Source organism: Gigantopelta aegis, chromosome 2, assembly GCF_016097555.1.
Source record: "Gigantopelta aegis isolate Gae_Host chromosome 2, Gae_host_genome, whole genome shotgun sequence".
In the NCBI taxonomy this organism is placed as follows: domain Eukaryota; kingdom Metazoa; phylum Mollusca; class Gastropoda; order Neomphalida; family Peltospiridae; genus Gigantopelta; species Gigantopelta aegis.
The window spans coordinates 32,036,180-32,054,405 of record NC_054700.1 but is presented as its reverse complement, the minus strand read 5'-3'; the positions used below and the strand labels follow the sequence as shown (position 1 = coordinate 32,054,405).

At 37.3% G+C, this 18,226-nt stretch overlaps 1 protein-coding gene across 1 annotated transcript; it reads left to right on the top strand.

Moving 5' to 3' along the window:
• The first annotated feature begins 1,076 nt into the window (after nucleotides 1-1,076).
• On the top strand, nucleotides 1,077-18,147 carry LOC121388231 (myosin-IIIb-like). Its single transcript, XM_041519502.1, has 12 exons — nucleotides 1,077-1,181; nucleotides 3,455-3,520; nucleotides 4,571-4,913; nucleotides 6,066-6,213; nucleotides 8,344-8,464; nucleotides 8,663-8,780; nucleotides 9,931-10,002; nucleotides 10,616-10,755; nucleotides 11,600-11,818; nucleotides 16,044-16,208; nucleotides 17,018-17,160; nucleotides 18,033-18,147. The coding sequence occupies exons 1-12, from the start codon at nucleotides 1,077-1,079 to the stop codon at nucleotides 18,145-18,147; spliced, it is 1,755 nt and encodes a 584-aa protein (XP_041375436.1).
• The last annotated feature ends 79 nt before the right edge of the window (nucleotides 18,148-18,226 follow it).

Genomic DNA, 18,226 nt, shown 5'->3' with positions numbered 1-18,226 from the left:
CTCAGGAATGTGCCTTTAAATTATGACACTTATACTAGAGTGAGGGGAGAAAAAAAAGTAAAGTTTTGTTTTATTTAACGACGCCACTAGAGCACATTGATTTTTTATCTTATCATCGGCTATTGGACGTCAAACATATGGTTATTCTGATACTGTTTTTTAGAGGAAACCCGCTGTCGCTACATAGGCTATTCTTTTACGACAGGCAGCAAGGAATCTTTTATTTGCGCTTCCCACAGGCAGGACAGCACGAATCGTGGCCTTTGTTCAACCAGTTATGGATCACTGGTCGGTGCAAATGGTTTACACCTACCCACTGAGCCTTGCAGAGCACTCAGAGTGAGGGGAGTATATATCACTCATCACGCCCCAAAGTTTGCACTACTAACATAACAGCGTTGTAACCAGTAGGACCAGGGGCAGTTATTAACTGTCATTTAACTTACGAAAAATACCACGAATGTCCCTTTTCCTTTTGTCCAACTGATTCTTTTCCATTTATTACCTTGTCCCCTCCCCCTTATTGTATGCAAATAACTAAACATAATCTTTGTGAAATAAAAGTTTTAGATTTAGATTTTGGTATGGTTTATTTGGTGTTTGTAAAAACTTAAGTTCTCTTTTGGAAATCAAAACTTTAAATTGTATTGGATTACAAGTACAGTAAGTATATGTAAAATGATAATCTTTATAATAAATATGCAAATAACAACATATAATGTTTGCATAATTAAATTTTAAGATTTATAATATTTTGTGATGCTTTGTGTTGTGTTTGAATCCTGTGATATCACTGATGGTGGCTGTTTGTATATTTTGTGATAGTTTAGGAAAGACAAAATGATTACTGTGTTTGGTGTTTGTATCCGCTGACATATATGTAAATAATGATGCTTATTTATCCTGTTCATTTTGTGATAGTTTAGTTTTGTGATAGTTTGTGACAAATGATTACCGTGTTTATTTGGTGTTTGTTACTGATGGTTATTTTCCTGAATATGTTATGATTGTTTAGGAAAGACAAACGAAGGTGGTTATTTTCCTATGTATTTTCAGAATCTCCATCAAAGACAAACATGAGGACAGCGAACGATGTGGACGATTTGTCTCGACTCTCCCTATTGGACGAAGTCGTCATTCTCAACCACTTACGAGAACGGTTTCAAAAAGGAAAGTACTATGTAAGTGTATAGCTGTAATATACTGATGGAAATCAATAAGGGATCACACCAACACTGTTACAAAAATGTAATTGCAACTAAAAGCCTCATCCACAGTGTCAGGAGTTGACCTTGTTACAGACTGTCATATTAGTCTCACATTAAACCCCACGTTACAGCTCTGTACTTTATACAGGCATCGCGGTGACATTACATCTCTGTACTTTATACAGGCGTTGAAGTGACGTTACAGCTCTGTACTTTATATAGGCATTGCAGTGACGTTATATCTATGTACTTTATAAAGGCGTTGAAGTGACGTTACAGCTCTGTACTTTATATAGGCATTGCAGTGACGTTACATCTCTGTACTTTATACTGGCGTTGAAGTGACGTTACAGCTCTGTACTTTATACAGGCATCGCGGTGACATTACATCTCTGTACTTTATACAGGCGTTGAAGTGACGTTACAGCTCTGTACTTTATATAGGCATTGCAGTGACGTTATATCTATGTACTTTATAAAGGCGTTGAAGTGACGTTACATCTCTGTACTTTATACTGGCGTTGAAGTGACGTTACAGCTCTGTACTTTATACAGGCATCGCGGTGACATTACATCTCTGTACTTTATATAGGCATTGCAGTGACGTTACAGCTCTGTACTTTATACTGGCGTTGAAGTGACGTTACAGCTCTGTACTTTATACAGGCATCGCGGTGACATTACATCTCTGTACTTTATACAGGCGTTGAAGTGACGTTACAGCTCTGTACTTTATATAGACATTGCAGTGACGTTATATCTATGTACTTTATAAAGGCGTTGAAGTGACGTTACAGCTCTGTACTTTATATATGCATTGCAGTGACGTTACAGCCGTGTACTTTACACAGGCATTGCAATGACGTAATAGCTCTACTTTATACAGACATTGCAGTGACGTTACAGCTCTGTACTTTATACAGGCATCGCAGTGATGTTACAGCTCTGTACTTTATACAGGCATTGCAGTGGCGTTACATCTATGTACTTTATACAGACATTGCAGTGACGTTACATCTCTGCACTTTATAAAGGCATCGCTGTGACGTTACAGCTCTGTACTTTATACAGGCATCGTAGTGACGTTACAGCTCTGTACTTTATACAGACATTGCAGTGACGTTACAGCTCTGTACTTTATACAGGTATTGCAGTGACGTTACAGCCGTGTACTTTACTCAGGCATTGTAGTTACGTTACAGCCGTGTACGTTACATAGACACTGCAGTGACGTTACAGCTCTACTTTATACAGACATTGCAGTGACGTTACAGCTCTATATTTTATACAGGCATCGTAGTGACGTTACAGCCGTGTAATTTACACAGGCATTGCAGTGACGTTACAACCGTGTACTTTACACAGGCATTGCAGTGACGTTACAGCTCTACTTTATACAGACATTGCAGTGACGTTACATCTATGTACTTTATACAGACACTGCAGTGACGTTACATCTCTGCACTTTATACAGGCATTGCAGTGACGTTACAGCTCTGTACTTTATACAGGCATCGCAGTGACGTTACAGCTCTGTACTTTATACAGACATTGCAGTAACGTTACAGCTCTGTACTTTATACAGGTATTGCAGTGACGTTACAGCCGTGTACTTTACTCAGGCATTGTAGTTACGTTACAGCCGTGTACGTTACACAGACATTGCAGTGACGTTACAGCTCTACTTTATACAGACATTGCAGTGACGTTGCAGCTCTGTACTTTATACAGGCATCGCAGTGACGTTACAGCCGTGTACTTTACACAGGCATTGCAGTGACGTTACAGCCGTGTACTTTACACAGGCATTGCAGTGACGTTACAGCTCTACTTTATACAGACATTGCAGTGACGTTACAGCTGTGTACTTTATACAGTATACAGGCATTGCAGTGACGTTACAGCCGTTTACGTTACACAGGCATTGCAGTGACGTTACAGCCGTGTACGTTACACAGGTATTGCAGTGACGTTACAGCTCTGTACGTTATACAGTATACAGACATTGCAGTGGCGTTACAGTCGTGTACTTTACACAGGCATTGCGGTTTGCGTTACAGCCGTGTACGTTACACAGGCATTGCGGTGACGTTACAGCCGTGTACGTTACACAGGAATTGCGGTGACGTTACAGCCGTGCACGTTACACAGGCATTGCGGTGACGTTAGGGCCGTGCACGTTACACAGGCATTGTCATACTGACAGACAGACAGATAGATTAAAACACTGATGTTTTTCGTTTCAGACATTCATAGGAGATGTGTTGATCGCTCTGAACCCAAACAAGCCTTTGAAGATCTACACCGATGAGGTATCCATGTAGCCAATAATACATTTAAACTGTTCATAATGTCAATGCATTTTAATACACCAGTATATTATTAAACATATTATGTAGCTTTGTTAATACCAAATGTTTAAATATTACAATTAAAATAATTTATTTTAATATACAATTAACAAAATACTAAACACGTGTTGTAACTTTGTTAATATCATACGCTTAAATGTAAAACTTAACATCCACACAACTTTAAAAATCAATTCATGACTTGACTGTGATTTTTATATTTATACTAATTATTAATATCAAATATTTTATTATTCTTGTTTTTGAATTTAATGTTTTTAAAGAATCTCTTTTTTTAATATATAGTTCTCGTTTTGAAATCAAAAGTTTAGATTGTAGTGGACTACGTGTACAGTATTCATGCGTAAAATTATGACCTTTCTAATAAATACACAAATAACTAAACAGAATGTTTGTGAAGTTCTTTGACAAAGTGAACCTGTGCCATATTTATATTTTAATAAAAGGAGAGAAACAAATTTCATACAGTATATACATGACAGCTAGAGTAAGAAATAAATAACCGAACGAGCGTAATCCACCTAGTCGCTGGGGATCAGCTAAAAGCAAAAGCCGTATCACCGAGCGTGGATCTCAGAATGCGGAGTGTTTCAAACTCTGTAGTAGCCTGAAAACCCATTGTTTAATGGATGAATGCAATGAATATTGTTCTTGTTAATGGAAAAGATGTAACATCTTATTGGTTGGATGGGTGTTTTATGGAAAATTGGCAGCTATATAAAGCACTGTAGTCTGCGGAGGAATACTGAATATGTCCTTTTTTAGGATGTATCGTCCTCAGTGTCACCCAACCTATGGACAAAGCACATGGCAGTCACGACTTTATCAAAACATAAATTGGACTCTGTTTTGTGCAGAAACGCGAAATTTGATTATGGTAACGGTTTTGCCGTTTAGATTAAGTTGCATAGAAAAACAAATATTACATATATCCATGATTAGTGAAGTAGATTTCGTTCCCCCACATGATAAAGATTTTCCGTATTTCAGTACCATCAGCAGTTCAGCAAGTCTGACGCCGATGGAGGAAAACAGCCACACATTTTCTGGATAGCACAGCAGGCGTACCACAACTTCCGGGCCAATGAGCAGGCGCAGTGTGTTCTGGTCAGCGGGGAGTCTGGTTCGGGAAAAACTGAATCGACCAAGTTAATCATCAAACACATTTCCTACATGTGTCCTTCCGCCGAAAGCAGTCTTCATGAACAAATAGTTCGAATCAATCCGCTGCTGGAAGCTTTGGGAAATGCGGTCACTCCCATGAACGATAACTCTAGCAGATTTGGAAAACTTGTAGAACTCTTCTTTACAAATGATGGTCACATGAGTGGAGGTGTGTCCTGTAAAATATATATTTAGCTACTTTAACATATTAAACTCCTATATTCAGCTTCTTTTACGTATTATAAACTCATTACAACAAAATATAATTAGTTTAGTGAATTTTACCTTTAACTGCTACATTTACATAAAAACTATATAAACAACCCACACCCTTTAAATCGGAATATATATGTAGTTACTTTGACTTAAGAGATTCACTCTATATTTTTATATGACCGTATACGTATTTACTTAAACAATTTTCTTTTCTTTGTTTTTAAAACTATGAGCATATTTTCTGAAATTCCAGTGTCGACTTTAATCACTTATTTATTATGTAGCATTATAAACATAAGAAGGGTCCACGGGAATAACTTGTGATGTCACACTTTTGGTAATGTGATATATATATATATATATATATATATATATATATATATATATATATATATATATATATATTGATTTCCCTAGAAATTTGGCAAGGCATGGCAGACCAAACACTTTTGGGGCATTTTCACCATTTTCGGGGCACTTAAAAATACACAAAAATTAATTGAAATAAACATTAATGTAATAATATAAAGATATAAAAGGCATATTTTATTGATTAATAATACGTTTTTGCGTGTTTTATAAAGGCAATTTTAGAATTAATTACTGAAAAAGGCTTGTTTAAACTCAGGGCAGTATGGTGCTGATTAAGGCAAGATGGTGCTAGACTATTGAGGCATGGTGCCGCACCATGCTAAAACAAGCTAGGGAAAACATTATATATATATATATATATATATATATATATATATATATATATATATATATATATATATATATATATATATAAAGTTTACAACTCTGCAATTGTGGAATATTTATATTTAAGAAAGCTTAATTTACCAACCATTTTTAATTGCCTATCATAATTATAGATTTTTCAGTTAGTGTGTCATTGTGACCTTGACAAACATGACCGTTATAATACCGACTATCTCTTTCGAATTCACAGGTTATTCCCATGGACCCTTCATATATATTGTTCATGCAACTGTAATACGTTTCATTGATGCTATCTTTGGTTCCTAGTGTTTTGCAATGGGCAAATCTGGTCACTCGGGGAGAGTATCTCATCATTTGCGATATTAATTGTTCCATTTCGCCGCAGGCCGGATTCACGACTACATGCTGGAGAAATCGCGCGTCGTGTGCCAGGGTCCAGGGGAGAGAAACTTTCACCTGTTCTACTACATGTTCGCAGGCCTGTCCAGGGAGAAGCTGCTCTACTACTACCTCGAGGAAGCGCACACTTACAAGTAGGACTTATTTTACTCCAGTATACCTATACAACTATAAAACAGATCTACTGGTCGCACAAACCAGCCCCAAGTTTAGCCAGCCAACGTTTTGTTAACGTTCGCGAACTATTTGATTGGTTCCCGGTGTGGCCATTTGGATTACCGTGAAGCGCATAAACCAGTCTAGCGGACGTTTTTTTCTGCTCAGTGTGGCTGAACTTAGTCCTTATGCCTTCGTCATCGATCTCCACCCCAGTGTTAGAATTACCAAATGTTTGACATCCAATAGCCGATGATTACTAAATCAATGTGTTCTAGTGGTGTCGTTAATCAAAACAAACTTTGTACTCTAACGGTACGCCACATTCTGGTGGAGTGTAATCATCTGAAGGAAACTAGAAAAGATATATTTGGTCAAAGAACTGTGATGGATTCATTTTGGTTTCATCCAGAACTTTTGTTGAAATGTCTTCTTGATACTGAATTATTCACTGTATTTTATTGTTTCCTATCTGAGAAATTTGTTATACAGCTCTTTACATTGTGTTTTAAAACTCTTAAATTTTTATATTGATGTTGATCATCACTTCATTTGTACATTTACTTTGGTTTGACTCCCAATAACCGATGTATTTTTCGTACTGGGGTGTCGTTAAACATTCATTCATTCATTCGTCATGGATCTAACAGAAGCCAGTGTCTTCACGTATTCATTGACTAACAAAAACGACGACTGCATACATTTGACTGTTCCATAGTTATTGTGTGTCCCGCTGTGTCTCAAATACAGTACTGTCAAAACTGTACATGTATTATTGACGCAATTAAAAGCTTTTCAGACGGTGGATGAATCGTCTGTGGACGAAACGTCCAGAGGATTCATCCACCGTACAATTCGCCCACGTACAATTCGTCCACCCACCTCGGACAATTCGTCCACTCGATTACAACATTTAGACCAATAAATCTAAATTGTTATTTCTTAGCCATTGAAACGGTAAACTACTAGTATATGAAACAAACTAAATTTTAGTGGCACTATCAACTTGTTATTGTTTGTCTGTATCCGTTATAGTACTGTATTGATATGTTATTCAAATTGCTCTTCAATTACACCTATAATTCTGACATACTGACAAACTATTTAGAAAACAAAGCTAGTAAAATAGCGTCATAATAAATTTGTAAATGCAATAATCGTAAATTTACTTTAATTGTCCAATTCATTAATATAATTACAATATTATAACTATAATAGACTATGTCTATCATAATTGTCCCCATCATACTTGGTAACCCCCTTCTACCGCGGGCAAAGCCACTGGCGATGTTAGAGATATAGGCATGGCAAAGCTGCTGGATTAGGTTACAATCTGCATTTCTCTGGCAATTCTCTGTGTCGATATTCCACTAAAATAAAAAGTGTCCGTACATTTATTTAGTCCGTGGAATAACTAATAAAAAATATATATATTGGACGAATTGTCCAAGAACCATTTTTGGTTGTGGACGAATCGTCTCGAGTTCAACAGTGGACGAATTTTTAGTGGACGAATCGTCTACATCCCAATTAAAACAGTGCGGTGGCTTAGGGGAATGATCGTGACTTGCTGGCCCAAAGCACCAAATTTGGCACAGTTGTAGTTTAGGACAGTAAAAATATTTTTAGAGGGGGCTACCTGATTTTAGATGTCACGGTCAAGGTCAGATTAAGGTCAAAGGTCAAACTTAGACAATATCCAGAGAAGCTGTTTCAAAACACTACAATAGGCATATATTTACCCTAAAACATTTACAAAAAGGTGTTTTTTAACGACACCACTAGAGCACATTGATTTATTAATCATCGGATATTGGATATCAAACATTTGGTAATTCTGACATATAGTCTTAAAGAGGAAACCTACAACATTTTTCCATTAGTAGCAAGGGATCTTTTATATGCTCCATCCCACAAACAGGATAAAACACACCACGGCCTTTGATATACCAGTCATGGTGGGATGGAAAATAAAATAATAATTGTAGAAGATGTTTTTCATTTAATATAATGGTGGTACGAAATCATGTGAGTTTTCAGTGGTTACTCTAGATTAAACAACATGCAATTGCATATCGTTTGAAATGTCTTTATCAATGCCATTCCAGAATTCTCATGAACAGTGATAGAGATGGCAAGTCTCCATGGCAACCAGAAGATGTAGCAGTGTACAAAACCAAGTTCAAAGAGCTTATGGAAATCATACGACTTATTGGTTTCACAGACGAGGTAATGTCATAAACGTAACACGAAAGGACAATTTAAATATTATTAATAATCAAGAACGGATCAATAGACATCCTAATATTAATACTTTGAAACGTGAGAGGTTTGTGCTGAAAACATAGACCAGGCATTTTATACCTATATTATTAATCGTTAATGATGATGATATTGATGATGATATATAATTAAATCATGTTTCAGGATGTTGCCGCTATTTTCACGCTTCTTTCCTCCATCCTGCACGTGACAAACATCGTGTTTCACGACGACATTGACACAGATGGCGTCTACGTAGTCGATGAATTCCCGCTGCGTATCGGTAAAAACAATCAATCGATTTTCAAATGTAGTAATATACTTGTTGTTTGAGAGCAACTTAATTCATTTTAATTGAGTTTTTAGTTTTTATTAGATTCGTTTAAAATCAAATTAAATTTAAATTAATAATTGATTATTCAATATTTGTCAAAATTGAAAAATGAAATTGTTACCACTTGTTTTTATTTAAAAGTTAAGCTAAATCAGCAGAGTGGATTCAACATAAGTGTCCAAAATACGACAGAATCTCATCTCTTAAATCTTGTTTGTTTGTTGATTGTACTTTAAATAAAACGTAATATAACTATCAATATGTGGATAGATGATATAGTTATAGTTACAGTTACAGTTATCGTTATAGTTACATTTACAATTATCTTTATAGTTACAGTTATCTTTATAGTTACAGTTACAGTTATCGTTATAGTTACATTTACAATTATCGTTATAGTTACAGTTATTGTTATATTTACAGTTATCGTTATCGTCACAGTTACAGTTATTGTTACAGTTATCGTCATAGGTACAGTTATCGTTATCGTAACAGTTACAGTTATCGTTATAGTTACAGTTACAGTTATTGTTATAGATACAGTTACAATCATCGTTATAGTTACAGTTACAGTTATCGTTATAGTTACAGTTACAGTTATCGTTATAGTTAGTTATCGTTATAGTTACAGTTACTTTTATCATTATAGTTACAGTTATCGTCATAGTTACAGTTACAGATATCGTTATAGTTACAGTTGCAATTATCGTTATAGATACAGTTACAATTATCGTTATAGTTACAGTTACAGTTATCGTTATAGTTACAGTTACAGATATCGTTATAATCACAGTTGCAATTATCGTTATAGTTACAGATACAATTATTGTTATAGTTACAGTTATCGTTATAGTTACAGTTATTGTTATAGTTACAGTTACAATTATCGTTATAGTTATAGTTACAGATATCGTTATAGTTACAGTTATCGTTATAGTTACAGTTACAATTATCGTCATAGTTACAGTTACAATTATCGTTATAGTTATAGTTACAGTTATCGTTATAGTTATATAGTTACAGTTACTGTAAACTAATAGAAAGTAGAGCGGATCTGTATGTATACAATATTTGCAACAATAATTTACCTTTTTCACAGCTTCTAATCTGCTCAGGGTGGATGTCCAGGAATTCACAGAGGCGCTTATTTCTAACACAGTGTTCGTCAGAGGTAAGACTCACCGCACACCACACCCAAACGTTTTACACTGCATCATTACATTGCTTATAGCTGTTGAAGAGAATTATTATCGTGGCGGAGGACAGAGACATTTTCATTGCCTACTGAAATTGTTTCTGGTGCAAATAAACAAGACAAGACAAGACAAGACAAGACAAGACAAGACAATTTTATTCAGTATAAAGGCCATAGGCCCATACTACAGTCAGAAACTGGATTAATAGTAACGTCGGTTGGCCTATTGGGCTATTTCTCGTTCCAGCTAGTGCATCACGACTGGTATATCAAAGCCGTGGTATATGCTATCCTGTCTGTGGGACGGTGGATATCAAAGGTCCTTGCTACTAATCGAAAAATGTAATGAGTTTCCTCTTTAAGACTATATATCAAAATTACCAATGTTTGACATCTAATATCCGATGGTTAATAAATTAATGTCCTCTAGTAGTGTCGTTAAACAAAACAAACTTTGTCTTAATAGTAAATCCCATGACCCCGAATTGTAATGTGTTTAAAACCCTAAATTCTTAAATGAATCTTTCCATAAAGCACATTTTAGTATTTTTGCTGTATGTGTACATAATGTTTACCAAATCTACTCCAGGTGAAAGGGTTCAAAGCTTGAAAAAGCGCCACCAAGCGGAAGATGGAAGGGATTCCCTGGCCAAGGCCATCTACTCTCGTCTGTTCGGCTGGATAGTTGGTCAAATCAATGTACACCTGCAGCCTACCCTTGACAGGTGTGTTTGGAAATTAGATCGTTCTCTGATTGCAATGTAAAAGAAAATAATGTCTTAAATGTTGCTATAACAAATGCTGTATAGATTTAACAAACTGACATCACATCTTTATAAGAGTTAAATTTAAAAAAAAAAAAATTCTCGGTTACAGAACAATCATATGATGAAAAACAACCACACTACCAAACACGTTTTAGACACACGTCTTCCAATAATATTTAACACATTTGTAAAACCACTATACAAAATTTATCTAGCTCTTGCACAGTAAAACCATTAACACATTTTGGCATTTTTACAAGGTGCCATTATGACTCAGTTGATGGGTCGGTTTACAGATCTGTTCAAGACTCATTTCGTTTTAACAATATTCTTGTTGATGAAAAAAAAAATAGTACTAAAAAAGACAAAAAATGGGTTGTGAAGTCCAACAAATAAAGTAAGAAATGAAGTTATGACTGGTGCGTAAATATTCCCACCACCTTCCTCCATTGATGTAGCCAGGATATTATATGGGGGGGGGGGGGGGGGGGGGGGCACTCAGGTTGTTATAAGCGACACGCAAATACAAAGGTAGAAGGGGAACGTTGTGAGCGTGGGCATGGCACACACGGCTCCTCTCTGTCAACGCCAATGCTTCCTCCGTGTTAGAATGACGCTACTGGTAAGACAAACTTCAAATCTTGAACAGCATATTCTAGAACTCATTATATTTGAAAATGTATTCCTTATGGACATTCTTGACAGGCAACAGCCGATGAGTATTTTTGTGCTGGGGTGTTGTCAAACATTCATTCATTTATTATTCCTTATGAACATTAATTTCACTATGTTTTCACTCTAGCCAGTCGAGTGCGACCATTTCGATTCTGGACATGTCTGGGTTCGAGTGTCTGCGGAAGAACTCGTTTGAACAGCTGTGTATCAACACTGCCAACGAGCGACTGCACCAGTTCTTCAACAGTCAGATCTTCTCGCTGGAGCGCGCCGACTACGAGGAGGAAAACGTCCCCCTCGACCTGGTCGAGTTCAAAGACAACCACACTCTCATTGATTTGTTTTTCCAAGTTAGTTTTAAAGTCGCAATATGCTGTGCTGTTTCGTGGTGATCGTGGTGGTGGTGGTGGTGTGTGTGTGTGTGTGTGTGTGTGTGAGTGTGTGTGCGAGTGTCTCTGTGTGTGTGTGTGTGTGTGCGTGCGTGCGTGTGTGTGGAGGGTGTGGGGGAGGGGGGTGTTTAGGTTTTGGTTTGTTGTTGGGTTTTTCTTATGGGATTTGTGGAGTGGTGTTGTTGTTTTGTGTATGTTTTTGTTTTGTTCGTTTTACGTTTCTGTTTTTGGTGTGTGTGTTTATATTTTTTAATTTTTATTTTGTGTTAAATAAAAATATTACAAAATAGATACAAATCAAGTAATGTGTAGATTATAAACCTCATTTTTTTTTTTTTTTGGTCATTAACAGACTCCTAACTATTGTTTATTTATAAATACCAAAACTTTTATTCAGTGGGATAAACTATAAATCTGAACGACTAAGCAATTACCATGCTCCAACTCTTCCTGACAACTGCTGCCATTAGTTACTGCCAGGTGCTTTGTCCTTAGAAGGACTGCTACTCACAGGACGATACATACTTCCTATTTTGTGTGTTAGAGGACTGCGGCTCCCAGGACGATACATACTTCCTATTTTTGTGTATTAGAGGACTGCTACTCCCAGGACGATACATACTTCCTATTTTTGTGTATTAGAGGACTGCTACTCCCAGGACGATACATACTTCCTATTTTTGTGTATTAGAGGACTGCTACTCCCAGGACGATACATACTTCCTATTTTGTATGTTAGAGGACTGCCGCTCCTTATGACAATGTATATTTCATTATTTGTAGAACTGTCACTCCCAGGATAATGCATATTATTTTCAACTTTTATCTTTGGGAGAACTGTTTTCCACAATGCTTAGCGTTTATCATACACCAAGGGATAAAATTGACTGGGGATAGAGGAGCTGAGGTTCGCGGTATTGACAACTGTTTTGTGTTGTTTGGGTGATCATGGAATCACATCTGTCTGTGTGTTATTAAGCAAGTCTTGGAACCCCTTCGTACAATCAGAAATTAATTGAATAGTGCAATATTAATATAAAACTATATAAAACTATACTGCGAAGAACGTCTGTTAAGTTGAGCTACGCCTAAGCCAATACGTCATGCCTGGTCCTTGATATACACAAATCTAGCAGATCACAACAGACCAAAAAGTCATCAAAGGGGTATCGAATGTGCTATCCCGTTTATGGGGGGGGGGGGGGGGGGGGGGGATACTTCACCTCTGCTTATCACAGCGAATAGCTTGCGTGTATCTGTTACAAATATAAATATTACAATATGATTGAAATGTATTGTAGTCGCTGATGACATAATGGGCTGAGGTATTGATACAAATATGTGGTCCCTTTAATTAAAGAAAAACAATTTGTACTTGTTCACCCATTAAAAATCTTTACACCTTTGCATTTCCGTGAAATAATTTGTCCTAGGGCAATAAAACTATTTAAGATTTTCGCTTATCTGATATTAAAATTTATTATTGTTCATAACTTTACGAGCGTATATCTTCCTTATAGCGAAGCTTGCCGATGGCAAGATATTATCTCTTGCAGTATATGAAAATATAAATACAAGGCGTTAACCATGATACATAAATGCAAGAATTAGTAGTTTGGCAGCATAATTTTAATACGAAACATTTCAGCTCAATGGTACACAAACACATTTGTTGTTGAGTTTATTGTCCCTCTAGCGAAACGTGCTTGAATGGCGAATCACCATTTTGCCGTGAGCACATACACTTAGCTTTTGCTTGACGCGTAACATGATGTGATGGTTAAACGACTATTATGATATAGTGATAAACAAAACCCAGACATAGACATCCGAGTAGAATATTTTAAGTTTTAAACATTTGTTTGTCGCAATCTGATTAAAATTAGCTCTACTGGTTTCACCAGTAGATCTAACAGCATTGCGTGGACTCTCATGTCCAGGTGACATTCACATCTATAAATAACAATTTAAATATCGACCAATTACACTTCGCCTTTTATAACGTTATTCGGGAGCATGCAAAGTCTAAAAATATCGGTCGAGACTATTTATGCAATAGGCGAACTTGTTGGTCTGTTTCAACAAAAAACATGGAGAAAAGTGCAGTAATAAACTTTGGATTGTATACTAGTATAAACAGATTTTATGGCTATACCATTACGGGTTTTTGTTTCGTCTTGAAACGAATTTTATATAAAATTTTATATTGAAATTAGTTTCCGGCATACTTCGTAATTCACCCGAATCATTTCGTATACCCTCGGCATAAACCCGAATGTTTTCAAATTCTTTTCAAATCACTGGCATCATGTTAGGTTTTGATTGGTCGAATGAAAGGTCAACTGGACATGAGCTCCAACGGGCTGCCGTTAGATCCACATGCAATAGTGGAGCTAATTTTAATTAGATTGTTCTTTGGCTGATGATGATAACTAGTTTAACGTGCCCATATACCACTAGGGTTTCGAACACGCCCATCCCGAGTCCGACCTCCGATAAGATCGGTGGCCTGACTCGGGATGGAGGGGGGGGGGGGGGGGGGTAAAAATGGGCAGAATTTTGAAAATAGCAATTAGTAAAAAAGTTAATAGAATAAATAAAAAAAATAAAAAGGTTACAAGCCAAAAATAAAAAGAATTGACTGCTCGGCCGAATATTTACATAATTTGGAGCATTTTAGAAGGACAGTCCAAAACTAAATAAGAGAAAGAAGAGAGGATCGGACTATTTAATATTAAAAAAAGAAAAGAAAGTAATTTCGACATAAAATTTTGAACGCAGATCTAAAAGTTTAAAGTCCGATCGATGTGTCCACGCGAGTGGCCTCGTTAAGGCCGTTTGGGTGCACAGCTTAAAGGGACGAGATGGGTTTCATCCCGTCAAGAAAACCCCTAGATTGACAGTCGATAGACGTTGAAGGTTTAGTGCTGTGATGAAATACAGATCTTGAGAAGCCGGATCCGTCTGAACGAGAGAGAGTATCAGACTAGGGTCTAATCCAGTCGTCATGGGTTGGTATAGTGGTGCGGACGGGCCCGACTCCGGAGGATACGAGATGGTATCACTATAAAGCAAGGTAAAGTCTAGAAAAAGAGTAGTAGGGGCTGACCCCGCTTCCTATTTCTTCTTAGAGTGGGGCGGTCAATATTCCAGTGCCGCTAGGACAGGCTCGGACATGTAGAGACTAAACGCGAACAACCGTGGCGTTCTGCAGAATGGCCGTCATACGAGTCACGAAAAAAACCAAGTCGACAGTCAGACGGAGACATGACGTGGAGGCAAGGAATCTCGCTAAAAAAGAATCCATCCTGGTGGTGCAGACTGTCGAAACGAGAAGCGTTCCAGCGTTCAATCAGTTCCAATGGCCGCATACATCCCAGTAGTAAACTTCATTTCGCTGACAAAAACAACGAAATGAAGGACCCTCAAGTCGAGCACACGAAAGCACGTGCAGTGTGTCCAAGCGAAACAAACACGTCTTACCGCGTGGAGCTCCAGACTGGGAATCTGTTCTTTGGCGGTGGTGATGTTAGACCCACTGATTTATTCTTGTTAACGAACATAGCAAGCTCACTATCGAACATTAAGACGGCGGAGATCAAAGCATTTAAATCAAGCAGTATCCGCTGTTAAACTATTATCACTGAACTGATGGCTTTAGACCAAATAGTTTGTAATGTAAATTATTCATTACAGCCACCTTAATGGCCCTGTTGTGACGTCATTTCCCAAATGTCATTGCCAGTGCACAGCTCGTAGGTGACGTGTAAGGCTACTGCTAATAACTAACTGTTAACATCATAGATCGTATAGCAGCTGTAGAAACGTGTGCAGGACATTTAGTAGGCGGAGGTTTATAGGGATGGTTGAGTCATACTTCCCCGAAAGATATACTGAGAAAAACGTTTGCTTATGAAGAGAGGTTTTGACCCCCGACACCTTTCTTCTGCACACGTACCTGGGCTGAGGCATGTAATCAAACTGGCCTCCGTGAAACTTTAAAAGTATATGTAAATACGAAAATGTATTTTCAATAAAACTCCACACATTTTTGACAGCAGAGCAGTGCCGTGCTTGCATTTTGCAAATCATTACAAAGATTTAAAAGAAATATTTACAAATGCAAAAATATAAACAGCTAACAAACAGATACCCTCAGTACAACATTGATTGCTCTTGATTTCAGAAGCCGCTTGGATTATTTTCCATCATTGACGAGGAGTCGATGTTTCCTCGCGCAACAGACAACAGCCTCGTTCAGAAACTCAACAACGTCTGCGCATCAAATCAGAGTTACGTCCCCTCCCGCGGCAATGTGACGTCATTCACGATATCTCATTATGCTGGAGATGTAAGCTATGCCATACACCACATACCATATATTATACGTAATTCACATATAATATATCAGACGTAATGCACATACAATATATCATACATAATTCATTAACAATATATTATACGTAATTCACATACCATATATCATACATAATTCATATACAATATATCATACGTAATCCACATACCATATATCATACATAATTCACATACAATATAGCATACGTAATTCACGTACAATATATCATACATAATTCACATACAATATACCAGACGTAATTCACGTACAATATATCATACATAATTCACATACAATATATCATACGTAATCCACATACCATATATCATACATAATTCACATACAATATATCATACGTAATCCACATACCATATATCATACATAATTCACATACAATATAGCATACGTAATCCACATACCATATATCATACATAATTCACATACAATATAGCATACGTAATTCACGTACAATATATCATACATAATTCACATACAATATATCATACGTAATTCCAACTGCTAAGCCATAATCCGCATCTTTTCTTATCATTTGTATTCTTTAGCTTTCAGCGAAAGAAAATAATATTGTTGTCCACAAATATAACATTTATTCATTAACGAAATAATTTACAAAATATGTAAACAAATAAATAAATACACCAACAAAGAGAACAAGATATAATTACAAGTTATACAGATACACAGATAGCCAGATAGGCAGATGGGCAGACAGACAAACATACAGACAGACAGACAGATAAACAGACAGACAGACGAACACACTGATATGTGCTGTATTGCAGGTGACGTACGACGCTCGCGGGATGCTAGAGAAGAATCGCGACTGTCTGAGTATGAACCTCAGCGAGTGTATGTCGAGGAGTTCCAGCGACATGGTGGCGCTCTTCTTCACGTGCTCACCGCCACACACTGGATCCTTCTCCAAGTATGTCACCTAATTTGGTATATATTTCTTTATAATAATGCCACACTGACACAGTATCTGCGGGTAAATTCAGGCAGCCGTTTGTCGCCAATGTCTGCTAGACTGCACCTTGAACCGAATAACTACCTCGGGAATCTCTCAAATTAGTTTGCAAACGTTTCGCGAAAAACGGCTGGCAGAACGCAGGCCATAGTTGCGGGAGAAGTGAGCAGTTTTAATATGATCCTTTTACTTAAGAGTCCGCTCAATCTAGATGGAGAAGATCATTTATTACCGTGTCGTGATTTTGTTATTTTCACTGGGGCGGGATTCAGCTCAGTTGGTAGATTAGATCGTTCGTCTGAGGTGCTTGCGTCGTAGGATCGAACCACCTCCGTGGAACCATTCTCTGATTTAGTTTTCTTTCTGTTTCAACCAGTGCCCCACGGCTGGTATATCCAGGGCCGTACCCTGATCAAAATCCTAGGGAGAGGTGCACTACTTTTTATAAACAATTGAAACAAGATACAAATTAAACCCTGCTATTTTCTGGAGTAAAAAAAAAAAAGAAGAAAAAAAGTGAGACTTTCGGGGGGGGGGGGGGGGGGCAACTGCCCCCTCACCTCCCCCCGGAGGGTACGGCCCTGATATCAAAGACTGTGGTTAATGCATATGACAGATCCCTTTCTGCTAATGGAAACATGTAACGGGCTTCCTCTAAGAATGCATGTTAAAATTATAAAATATTTTACATCCAATAGCCAATTATCAATAAATCAGTGTGCTATAGTAGTGTCATTAAACAAAATACACGTTTGATTGATCTACATATTGCTCTGTGAACTGCTGTTTAAACTGCTGACATTCTTGTATTTATTGCTCACCCTCGTTAGGAAGTTCGGCTCGAAGAGAATCAGACCACATCTCCATGGACCAACATCAGCGTTAGACAGCGGTGACTCGAGCTTGTCCAGGGCAACCGCAGAGAGACTCAGACGTCAGAGGTAAGACAGCGATGACGATGGTGGTGGTGATGATAGTGGTGGTTTTGATAGTGATGACGATGATGATGATGATGGTTGTGGTG